At 31.5% G+C, this 13,435-nt stretch overlaps 1 protein-coding gene across 4 annotated transcripts; it reads right to left on the reverse strand.

The window, feature by feature from the left end:
* Positions 1 to 302: 302 nt before the first annotated feature.
* LOC133309186 (probable receptor-like protein kinase At5g38990) lies at positions 303 to 2,343 on the reverse strand. Of its 4 annotated transcripts, none has more exons than XM_061509923.1 (3): positions 1,974 to 2,343; positions 1,048 to 1,757; positions 303 to 975 (listed from the first exon to the last, which is right to left on the reverse strand). In XM_061509923.1, exons 2-3 carry the CDS (start codon positions 1,697 to 1,699, stop codon positions 494 to 496), a joined length of 1,134 nt encoding a protein of 377 aa, XP_061365907.1. In that variant the 5' UTR covers positions 1,700 to 1,757; positions 1,974 to 2,343; the 3' UTR covers positions 303 to 493. The 4 variants fall into 4 exon arrangements, with proteins under 4 accessions (XP_061365907.1, XP_061365909.1, XP_061365908.1 ...); XM_061509925.1 differs by having other exon boundaries at positions 1,934 to 2,343; XM_061509924.1 differs by having other exon boundaries at positions 1,048 to 1,767; positions 1,934 to 2,343.
* Positions 2,344 to 13,435: the final 11,092 nt, after the last annotated feature.

Below are 13,435 nucleotides of genomic sequence, written 5' to 3' on the forward strand. Positions count from 1 at the left end.
AAATTTCTATCAATATTTTACCCTCAATCAAACATAGCATCAGTAAAATTAATTCAATTTTTTCTGCAAAATTTTGGTCAACCAAACACTTTTTTGTAACTTATTCGATATAACAAAATTCCTATCAAATACCTAACAATCTTTTTTTCTCGGTAAAAAAATATCTCTCATACCAAACGCCCCCTAAAGGATAAGTTAAAAAATCCACGCACTGCCTACACCACATTGAGAATGGTTTGGAAGATTTATACATCCATAGAAACATTTTATAAAAAAATACTCAAATTATAGAGAAACCCCTACTAGATGGCACATCATAAAATGTATGTTCTACGTTATTTATTTTCGATAATAGTAATTAATTGTATATTTAATTCACATGTTCCTTTGCTTCTGTTTTTTCTCATTGGTATTTTGCTTATGTACTTTGCTCGCTAAAATTAGAAACATGTGGAAACAATACAAGAACAACTGATGACCGCAACTAATAACTCTATGCTGAAATTGGCGCCTCCTCTTGTAATTGTTGAGGTTGAGTAATGCTGGTCGATAAGAAGCTATACTCGCCACTAGTGTTGTTGGCATCAGCTTCCTGTTGCAATGACAGAGCATGCTCAAGTTCCACCTCTACTTCGCCCATAGCTGGTCGTTCACTTGGTTCATGCTTCAAGCATCTGTCTATGATATCTATAAACACTTCCCAACAATCTGGTGCTATTTTTCCCGCAATAGTGGGATCAATAATCTGCTCAACTGTGAGCCCTTGCATTATGTTAGGAACACGTGCACCATCTGAAATTATAGGCATATCTAATTCTTCACTTGGGAGCTCTCTCATCTCCCTTAAAATTTTAGTATATGACTCTCTGCAAACCACTTCTAACAGAAACGCACCAAAGGAATAAACATCACTTCTATCTGTCAAGTCGGGCATAGGTTTGCTGAAATTCTCAGGAGCTAAGAAACCAATTGTACCTATAACTGAAAGTGTTAGTTGAATTAATTGATAATATTCTACGCAGTAATCTTATAAGATAAAAAAATTACCTGCAACTTGTTCAGTTTTAATAAGTTTTGGCTTTGAGGAAAAAAGTGGTCCTTGTAAGTAAAGGCTGAAATATGTGAGTTTGGGAATCATATTGCTGTCCAAAAGGATGTTACTAGGTTTTATGTCACGGTGAATTATGGTGCGTTTGGCTCCCGTGTGAAGGTAGTGTACCCCACTTGATATTCCTATGCATATCTCTAGCCTTTTCTTCCATGAGAGTGGTATCTTGTCCCCATTGCGTTGACGAAGACGATCATCGAAAGATCCATTGGGCATGTAGTCGTACACAATAATCTTCTCATCTTTGTTATTGCAGAATCCTATAAGAGGCATCAAATTAGGGTGATGAAGCTGGCAGAGCAACTCTATTTCCTTCTTGAACTGTTGGCACACTGGGCCAGTACCCTCACACATTCGCTTTAAGGCCACTGTATAATCTGTAGCACCATTATGTTGGAGACAACCTTTATATACTGTACAATAGTCTCCACGTCCAAGTATTTTGTTTTCATCAAAGTTGTTAGTTGATTTCCTAAGATCATCCAGGGAAAATTGATGGCACAGCTCCTCTATTACTGTTGGATACTGTCTCTGTCTCCGAGATGCACTTGTATGCTCTGAGCGGCAAAAACCCAAACATTTGAGAAGCATTATTCCAAATTTGAGACGAACACAAAGATTCAGCTGTACTTGACTTCAATCTGCAAACCTAACCATATCTGAAATGCATCATCCACTGCCCCTGAATTAGTTTAATACATACATGCCGATTCCAGAAATATTTTTTCCTTCTATTATTAAACTAATAATATTAAGAAAAAATGAAGAAATTTCGACAATCATGAAATAATAGCCCATACGAAATACAGATTAGAGAGGTCTCACATATCACATAATAGATAGGTTGCGTGCTGCTGGAAGGAACCTGAAGATGATTGATGGAAGAAACAAAGCTTCGTAAAGTTTTCTAGCCCTCCATCGCAGCGTCCCTTCTAAGGTATCATGGTTCATATCAGTTCTGGAGTTTCTTGGTTAGGTTTGTTAATTAAATAATTGACTCAAGAACTACAAGTAAGTCAAGATGCATTAATGTCAAATTAAGAGACCACGTTGTCGAGTCGTCGACCATCCCTTCTCTGTCACTATTAACCACCGCGACCGACACCCATTGGGATTGGATTACAAAAATCAATGTTAAAATTAACAAGAAAGCACTTTGACATATATGCCAAGGCATCCTCCTCTCTTGCGTATGAATAGCCAGCCGGAGACATCATAACAAAAATAGGTACATCCTGTTGGTCTGTTTAATCCGCCATAAATGATAGGTTTAGTTAATATTTCCAAATTATTAACTCATTTCAACCCGTCCGACGACATAAGAGTGGGTCAAAATTAGTTAGCTTGTCGGATCATTATTTTTTTTTTATTCTCAGGAAGTATTTTATTTTTCGTGTTAAATTTTTGTGATATATAAGAGGGGTAATCGTCTATCATGCTGCTGCAAGAGCTTTGTGTCCTTTTGATGAGAGAAAAATACATAGGTTCCACTTAAATTTAAATAGGAAAAAAAGAAAATTATGTGGAGCTCATTTTTAATGAGTATGCAGGAAATTATGAAGTGGTCATGTAATATGACCAATTGATTTTCCTATCTAGATTTTTTATATTAGTACTCTACTAGTAAAAATAAAAGAAGACTATCCATATATGAAGACAAAGATAAATTCTTAAAGATGTTTCATCGAATATTAACATATATTTAGGTTTAAGTTTGAAAAAAATTGAGAGAGTGAAATAAAATCAAATAAATTATACAATTTATTAACTATAATTTATTTTTAATTTTTAATCTTGTTTATTTTTTAAACAAACCGACCCTCCAAATTACCACAAAACCAAATGGGTTTACATTTTCAACCTACTTTGGAGAAGTGGGCTTTTTTTTTTCTTTTTTTTTTTTTTTATTGGCTGACGGATGGCAAAGAACAAATAAGCTAAAATTGTTTGTTTTGTTTCTATTATAACAATATTATATATTATTTTATTATTACATGTGATGTATATGAACATTGGCTATTATATTTCCAGCACAGTATTTTGCATTGATAGCTCTACACATGCTTGCATGAATTCTTAATAGAAGTCTTTGACAGAAAATATGATTTACTCACATGGCCATTACTTATTCATTGATAGCTCTAAACATCCTTACAATTGATATTCGCATAGAAATTAAAAACTTCTTGACTTATTATTACATGGCCATTTCTCACATACCCCTAGTTCTTATTATTACATGGCCATAACTCACATACCCCTAGTTCTTAACTTATTATTACATGGCCATAACTCACGCATAAATATTAAAAGCTTGTTAACTTATTATTACATGCATGGCCATAACGCACACACCCATAACAAGCTAAGTAACATTGGAGCTTAAGTAGTGCAGGTGCAATTCATGTGGAATTGAGGGTAGATTCAATGGACAAGTTTAAGCGTCTCTAACTGTCAAAGAATAAATGGACAAGTTCCTATCTTTATATAAATTATGTATCTCCGAAAGATATTATTCTTCAAATCCAATGGATATGACTACTACCATCAAGTAATTAGTAAAACTTTTTCCAAAAGTCATTTTTTTTTTTTTTTAAAATTGTCAGCCGAAAGCCAAGGACTAATGCCCTCGAGACGGAGAGATCACACGATCGTGGGTACAGCCTCTTCCAACAAAGCCTTTTCTATACAAACGACCATGGATCTAAATTTAGCCCTTTCATTTTATTTTTCTTGGGTACAAATTTAGCCCTTTCATTAATTATTAAATCATATGCACTTACCACAGGTACACGAGACATTTCTTACACAAACACTAACATTTATTATCAATTCATTTTTGAGTTTAAGGGGTGTGTATTGAATTGGGATTTCAAAGGATTTTAGTGGATTATTTTTAGACAAAAAAATCTATTGGTATTTAATTAGGATTTTAATAGATTGAAAAAAAGTCACGTGGTATTCGATTAGGATTTTAAAAGATTATTTTATAATCCGTTCAAATCCGTTGGTATTCAATCAAGATTTTAAACAATGAAAAAACAGTCTTGTGGTATTAAAAAATCTAACTATTTTAATGAATTTTCTATTGATATGGTTTTCGTGAGACTTTTTAGTAAAAAATATAAATAAGATTTCTCTCTCACAATCTCACTCTAACCCGTAGGATTTCTTGAGATTTATCTATTGCATTATTTTCTTCTTCCTTTGGTAGGTTGACACGCTCAAAATCGGGTTCTGCTACGGGAGCTTCGTCAAAACTCAAAAATAGCATATTTTTGAGCAATTTTCATTACAAAACAACCCAGAAACAACAAACCAACGAGATTTTAATATAATCTATCTCAAAAACAACATATTTTTGAGCCATTTTTTGAGAAATTTTGGAAGTTTAAAAAGTGAATTTTAAGCTATAGGTCGCGATTTTTCTTAGCACAAAAAGATGTGATTTTTATATTAAAAGCAACATAAAATAGTGAAAAAATAACAGGGGAACTAAAACCCTCAAACCAATTTTCGTTTTATATCAATGAAACAATATCAATTTAAAGAAGCTTTAACGTTTCTACAGTGAATATAGATAAGTTATCTACATTCGCTTCCAAAACGACGTCGTTTTAAGCTCAATGTAGATAAGTTATCTACATTGACTGTAGAAAAAGCGAACCCTTTAAAGAAAGATTGAAACTTTCATAATATGAACCTTATATTTCGTAATAATACATACATGAACGAAATTCCTTCACTATAGGAAATAATTTCAAACAATTCTTGTGTCAATAGATAACTAAAAACTTATTTTTCAAAAGCCTTAAAACAATTTAAGGTTTCAATGTATTGATTAAAAAAATTTAAATTTTTTTCTAAACTTTCATGTAATAGAACCCAAAAAATTCAGATTCGAAATTTTTTAGAATATTCAATGAAAATATGCATATGATATATGGTTAGAAAACTCTCATCACGTAATCCAAAACAATTCACGCCCTTAAGTTTCTCGGTCCCCCACAGAAGTTTTTTTAAATAGTCTTTTAAAATCTATAAGATTTTTTATCTCACACTTTTAAAATCCTAATCCAATACATCCCTAAGTTTCTCGGTCCTTTTAAATAACAAAATTAAAAATTCATTAGATGTAATAACTAATTATACATAATTAGGATGTAAGGGCTTTTTTAAAATCTCCAATATATAAGATGCTGCTATTGTGTTATTTCACAATTATTTATTGTATTATTAATATGGAGTGCAGGCAACATTTTTCTCATCTTCCACAAACAACATCACATGTGCATAGTCGTTTATTATTGGGAAGATCTCCACAATGGCAATGCATAGGCATGGCGCTTGCTCCATATTTCGAGTTGAATTCTTGAAAACAGTCGAAGCCTCCATGAACTCCGTCACATTTGCCATCCAACGTCATTTGTTTGGGACAAAACTTAGGATCCCCTGTGTGTTTTAAACAAGTCAATTTATTTGAGAATGTAATGTACTCTACTACAACTACTACTAGTAATAATAATAAATAGAGTAAACACCATTTTTAGTCCCTGGCAATATCTACGAAGTCCTTTTCAGTCCTCGCAATAAAAAAGGACCAAATTGGTCTCTGAAAGTACAAGAAAAGGGCCACTCTACATATTTGGGAGTTGACATAAGGACTAACATGGCCCTTTTTTTATAATTTCAGGGACCAATTTGGTCCTTTTTTATTGTCATGGACTAAAAAGGACTTCGTAGATATTGACAGGGACTAAAAATGATGTTTAGTCTAATAAATAAGTGATGGTGGTCGTACCATAGGTGTGATTGAAGAGAGCGAACAAAGCCCACACAATGAGAATGCTTCCTAGCTTCATGGTTATAGTTTCTCCAAGAAGATATTCTTAACTTGAAGTCTTAACTCTTAAGAAGATGGGACAGAGGTTGACTCCAAATGAGATGAATATATATAGACCTTCGAGCATCCAATTTGGTAATTGTTTAGAGGCTTTTACATTCTTTAAAACCAAAGATGGCAGTTTTATTAAGAATCTATATGTTATTTGATCACAACTATTCATTGATGATGACATAAGAGAGAAAAAAATAAATAATTTTTAAATGAGTAATTATAATCAAGTAACGACCATTTTTTCACGTGAGAGAATTCAAATCCAGAATGGATACATATTATTATTGGGTTCACTTTTTCTGCAGTTACTATAGATAAGTTATCTGCAGTAAGCCCAACACGACATTGTTTTGGGGTGAAAATCATGATGTTTTTGTAGTGTTAATTTATTTCAGAGTTATAATAATCTTTATATTTATAATTTTTTAAGATTTCAATACCAAAACGACGTCATTTTGAGAATAAATGCAAATAACTTATCTGCATTAACTGCAGAAATATTTTTTCCATCATTATTAACAGCAGCTGTTTTTATTGAGCCAACAATATTATATTTGATAAATTATTATAATGCAATATTTTAATGAAAATTTCAATAAAAAATGTAATAATGATCATTTGCAAGATAGCAATCAATGATTGTTGACCAATTAATCAAAGATGATTAATAGTCATTCAATGATTTAACCATTCGAAGATGAGCAATAACCGTTTAGGAAAAATAATTAAGAGGGTGTTTGGCATGAGAGAAATTTTTTATAACTAGGGAAAAAAAATATCTCAGAATGGTGGGATATTTTTTGGCCTGGGTAAGTTACAAGAAGGTGTTTGGTAAATGCCAATTTTTCTAGAAAAGTGGGATTATTTTTACTAATACTATATTTGGTTGATGGTAAAATATTAATGAAAATGTGTAGTGAAATTATGAAATTACCCATTATGTTCAAATTTTTAATCACAGTCAGCAAATACGCTTTAGTAATCCATTTTCGATAAGTTTATTCAGGGCATTTTTTTTAGCAATACGTTTTAGCAATCCAGTTTCTCCGATAAAAAAATACCATGTCTGAAAGTGCATTTTTTATTTTTTTTTGCAGACTTTAGTACAAAATCATTTTGCCTGGTAAAATAAAATACTGGTATTTGGTAAATTAAACACATACCAAACATGGTAAATATATTTCACCTACACTACTTTTTCAAGAATTTTATCAAATTCTCCGTACCAAACACCCCTAAGTGATCCAGACCCACTTAATTATTTAATGGTCCATCTCACATGAGTGAATTTTTTTTTCCATTTTTGTCCCTTCCATTTTTTTCTTTTTCTATTTTACCTGAGAGAAGGAGCATCCAAAATTTTATGCCTAGAATTCCTCTCACCGTTTACGGGATAGCCACTTACAGTTGACCAACCAAAGATAATTAATAGTCATTGTCAATAAAATCATACCATTGACAATGCAAATTATAATCACCAAATGATATATGATTATATATTGACCAGACAAGAATGAATTAATGATATAACTTAACAAGAGTAATTTGACTATAATTTGAATTACATGGTCTTTTTCTTTAATTATAAAGAGAACTAATATTGACCATTTTTTTTTTCAATCTTTTAAAAATAAATATTGCTTAGTTATTTTGTTTTGAATTGTGGTCGTTTTGAGAAATAACTTTTTCCTATTTTAAAAGTTTAAGAAATTTATTCTCTCTTGAGTATATTTTGGTTTTATAAGAGTAGATACTCCTTTAAAAAATTAAAAAAATATATAACTTAAATGACATTAACATTAATGGGTGGGTGGAATAGGTAGAGTCAATTATATATATATATATATATATATATATATATATATATATATGGGGAGGGTTCTTTGGACTCTAGAGTAAGACTTTTAAGTCTTACTCCAAATCCCAGTCGTTGATGGACGGAAATCAACGGTTGTCATTAATAGTATAATTAATAATTAATTAATTAATATAACTTCCTAAATTATAACCGTTGGATGGACGGAAATCAACGGTTAGGATGGAGAGTAAGACTTATAAACTCTTGAGTTCAAATGATCTCTCTCCTATATATATATATATATATATATATATATATATATATATATATTAGTAAATAATGTATTGAGTCTCGTAATACTGAGGATAGCAATATGGTTCCAAAACAAAGGTGGAAACAATACAAGAACAACTGATGACCACAACAGTTACAGGCAAAAAAAATTAATTTATTGCTTTTTTAATAAAAAATTATGAAAAAGTAGTCGTTTTGCAATTAATTACGAAAATATAGCAGTCAAACACGCCCCACGGGGGGCGTGACCTGTTAGAGAGAGACACGTCCAATTAAGGTGTGACCGAGGAGAGAGACACGACCTATTGGGGCGTGTTTCACCAGGTAACAGTTTGACTGTAAAACTTTGGAAGTCCATAACTTTTGACTCGGGTGTCCGAATTAGGTAATTTTTTTTTTGATTCCACATAAATTTTCGAGATCTACGTAATGACACTTCATTTGACATATTTTGTCTCTCACAAAAAAATTGATTTTACAATAATGATACCATAAGAACGTTTAAACTCAAATTAATAAGCAGAAAATCACTGTTATGATTAGAAACATTCATAATAAAGATCCTTATTAAAAAGTTAAGTGAGTGCTTTTCGTTTTATTTTGATTTTTAAGTTTTTGTTCATGATTATAAAAATGTTAGATTATTTTTAGTAATAATTATAAGGTAACAAAGTTATGTTATTTTTAATAAAACTATGTCGTTTTGATGTATTTTTACCAAAATTATAAGGATCTTTACTATGAATGTTTCTAATCATAATAGTGGTTTCTGTTTATTAATTTGGGTTTAAACGTTCTTATGGTATCATTGTTGTAAACAATTTTTTTTGTGAGAGATAAAACATGTCAAATGAGATGTCATTACGTAGATCTCGAAAAGTTACGTGGAATCAAAACAAAATATTACCTAATTCGGACACCCGAGTCAAAAGTTATGGACTTTCAAAGTTTTACGGTCAAACTGTTGACTTTTGTGCCACGTGGCAGCACCTGTTGAAACACGTTCCAATGTGGCGTGTCTCTCTCCTCGGTCACGCCCAAATTGGGCGTGTCTCTCTCCAACCTGGTCACGCCCCATGTGGGCGTGTCTCACACTTAGGTCACGCCCCACATGGACGTATCTCTCTCCATTGGAACACGTCCCATGTAGGCGTGTTTTACTGCTGTATTTTCATAATTAATTTCAAAACGACTAATTTTTCGTAATTTTTTATTAAAAAAGCAATATATTAATTTTTTTGCCACAGTTACAAACGAAGACTATCAGGATGCGTTGTAGGATGACCAATAAGTAATTGATTTGGCAAGCACTAAAGAAAGAAATACGGCATCCATCAATTTAATAATTCTATGCTGAAATTGGCGCCTCCTCTTGTAATTGTTGTGGTTGAGTAATGCTGGTCGATAAGAAGCTATACTCACCACTAGTGTTGTTGGCATCTGCTTCCTGTTGCAATGAGAGAGCATGCTCAAGTTCCACCTCTACTTCGCCCATAGCTGGTCGTTCATTTGGTTCATACTTCAAGCATCTGTCAATGATATCTATGAACACTTCCCAACACTCCGGTGTTATTTTTCCCGCAATAGTGGAATCAATGATCTGCTCAACTGTTAGCCCTTGCATTATGTTAGGAACACGTGCACCATCTGAAATTACAGGGATATCTAATTCTTCACTTGGGACTTGGGAGCTCTCTCATCTCCCTTAAAATTGTTGTATATGAATCTCTGCATACCACTTCTAACAGAAACGCACCAAAGGAATAAACATCACTTCTATCTGTCAAGCCGGGCATAGGTTTGCTGAAATTCTCAGGAGCTAAGAAACCATATGTATAACTGAAAGTATTAGTTGAATTAATTGGTAATATTATATGCAGTAATCTTATAAGATGAAAAAATTACCTGCAACTTCTTCAGTTTTATACAAATATTCAGCTGTACTTGACTCCAATCTTCATAGCTAACCTTATCTGAAATGCATCATCCAATGCCCCTGCATTAGTTTTATACATGCCGATTCCAAAAATATAATTTCCTTCTTCTATTATTGAAGCAGAGTTTAAAAAAGATCAACGTAGCTTATGAACATAAATTGGGTTATGAATTAAACTCATTGTTGTTTATTTATTTATTTATTTATTGGATAGAATATTAACCGGTGTCCAAAATACTAATGGACCTAATTAATGCGGTTTTAGGATTGTGTCTCTCCATCCTTTCCAGAAATTAGGACTCTTGAGATTCGAATCTACAGTCCTTTGAACATGTCAAATTCTAAGATCCAGCTTAGTCATAATTAGACCAAACTCTTGGCTCACTCTCTAGGTTGTGGTTTGTTATGACTTTATTCTATACAATTACTATATGGCTCATGGTTTAAGCATTGATATAAGGGTTTTTATATATATATATCATGTTGTAGAAAACTTGTACTATCATGTTACTCTAATACATTTGATATGGGTCTCACTCAAAAAAAAAAAAAGGAAAAAGAAAACAAGGTGAGACCATCACTTTTTGTGAGAGTAACATGACATTACAAGATATAAATACTTAATAGGACTACGTCGAAAACACAGAACGAAGCTCAATCACCAGTTCACACGCATGCAGGTTTTTACATATATAAACACTAGACTAATTTTAATGTAAATGTTGGATATCTTCACCAAGTCAAACATATGCAAATTGAAATGAAGCAGATGCAATACCTAAGATATGCTGAGAGAAGGAAACATGAATTACATTTTCATACATATTTAAGAAATATATTTTCCTCTGTATCTAATAACTTATTTATTCACTGATCGTTAAACTTCAAATGGTCCTTAAGATAGTTATGTTGATTTAGTCTTCGTGCTTCGTTGGGGAAAATAAGGACATGTTATTTTCTTTAGCATATCCTTAATAAAAATTTAACTATTTAAGTATCACAAAATTTGATATTTTCAAATTCTCTGCGTAGTGTGGGACTGAGTCACCGCTCTGAGAGGAGCAAATTTCTGAAATGGTATAGCTTTTATGGAAATGTTTTGATAAATCGGAGGATTACTTTTAATGTAGATATTGTCATTTATATATGCAAAATGAAAATGAAAAAAAAAAAAAAAAGTGTGAGGAAATATTGATACCAATCAAAATAATCTATTAATTAACCAAATCTGAAATATAAAACAGGGATATGAATATCACCAGGTGAGTTGGGGTTGATTCATAGAAAAGTAGCTGAAGAAGAAAGCAGAAACAAAGCTCCAGATTTTTCTACTTTGACGCTGTAGTAATCATCCATCTCACTTTTCTTCGCTGCTTCTTTCGGTTCTCCAAGTTTCTGATACTAAGATGTTATGACCTTTACAACTGTAAGTTTGGCACCGTGTCTGTTTTAGAGGTAGTTTCTTTCAGCTTTAAAAAAAATAAAATAACTTTTTCACTTTTTATTTTAAAAGTATTTTTTACAAAAGTTAAAGTTATTTATATTTTTATAAAAATATTTAGTTTCTGAAAAAAATATTTGACTTTTGACTTCTGCTTTGCTTTTCTTAGAAGTTAAAATTTTTAGTTTTTGAAAAAAGTAAATTTTTGACTTTTTTGTGACTTCTCCTTTTTTTAAAAGGAGACATCCAAACGAACTAAAAACGAGAAATGTTTTTTTTTTTTTGAAAAAAAGTAGCTTTAGAAGAAAAAAAAGCTCATCCAAACGGACCCATAAACCACGTAGCAAAATTACTTTTGGTTCAAGTACTCGTCCTCTTCCGGGCTACCCCTTTAAGAATAGATGTTTGCTATTTTTATTTTTTAGAAATAAAATCTCACAGCAAGAGAAAACCCTATTATATATATGGAGTTTGCATTTGTCATTTAACATGACACAACAAATTTTCCTACATACACAATATTTTGTTGGACCCACACTTTTTGAAGAAAAAAGAAAAAAAAAGAAATTACGGCACGCAAAACGAATTTCTATAACATTACACAATCATTCTTCCTACAACATAACTCTTATAAAACCCTATATATACATAATCAAATAGAATAGATTCAAACTTTTAAAAACTTATCGAGAAAGCTTGTCATAGGTTTTTTTATTTATATGTCGAATCTATAAACATATATCATATTATTTATTTTAAATAAAATAAATAAAATTATAATTTTAATAATTTTAAATAATAAAGTAGTATTATTTAAGAGTTTTATAATTCTCAAGTTATATGAGAATTGAAATCTTATATTGTAGAGACAAAAAACATGTGAGACCCATATATTAGAAAAAATTATATGCAGGATCTATGTTAGCACGGAAATCGAAGGGTGTGTAGGAAGATTTCAATTCTTGTGTTGAATGAAAATTATAAATTACATTATTTAATTATTAAATGTTTAATAGGTTAAAATAAGCTAACAGATCTAGATCAAGATTTTTTTTAAATATTGGCTAGATAAAATTTATAATTTGAACATACACAAACTAACACACCAGACCAAGTCTTAAATATTTTATACAAGCTTAAACTATTTAAATAAGAGCCCAGCCAAGCCTAATTACTCACCTAAATTAGCGAGACTATGACTTCGTTAGCATACCCTAAATAAAATTATTATTTAACCTATTTTGTTGATTGATATATTATGATAGACTATGACTTCTGCTTTTTACTTTGTAATCATACAAAATTGTAATTAACAGCTCATTGATTAACAAGTTTAATGTTAACCAGCAAAGAAAGAAATACGGCATCCATCAATTTAATAATTCTAGGCTGAAATTGGAACCTCCTCTTGTTGAGGCTGACTAATGCTGGTCTATAATAAGCTATAATGTCCTTGCTCTGCCAGCTTCATCACCCTATTAATGGTCCTTGCATTGATTTTTTTTTTTTTTTTTTTCAGCATTCGAACAAGGACCATTATGGTGTTGTCCTCCAACAAGCAACAACTACCATATTGACCATTATAGCTCTACACATGCTAGCATGAATTCTTATTAGAAGTCTTTGATAGAAAATATGAATTACTCACATGACCATTACTTATTGCATTGATAGCTCTACACATCCTTACAATTGATATTCGCATAGAAATTAAAAACTTCTTAACTTATTAGTACATGGCCATTTCTCACGTACCCCTAGTTCTTGACTTATTATGACATGGCCATAACTCACATACCCCTAGTTCTTAACTTATTATTACATGGCCATAACTCACACGCATAAAAATTAAAAACATATTAACTAATTATTACCTGGTCATAACGCACACACCAATAACAAGCTAAGTAACATTGGAGCTTAAGTAGTGCATGTGCAATTCATGTGGAATTGAGGATAGA

Source organism: Gastrolobium bilobum, unplaced genomic scaffold, assembly GCF_033153095.1.
Source record: "Gastrolobium bilobum isolate Gb01-03AN ecotype WA unplaced genomic scaffold, APGP_CSIRO_Gbil_v1 utg7600, whole genome shotgun sequence".
In the NCBI taxonomy this organism is placed as follows: domain Eukaryota; kingdom Viridiplantae; phylum Streptophyta; class Magnoliopsida; order Fabales; family Fabaceae; genus Gastrolobium; species Gastrolobium bilobum.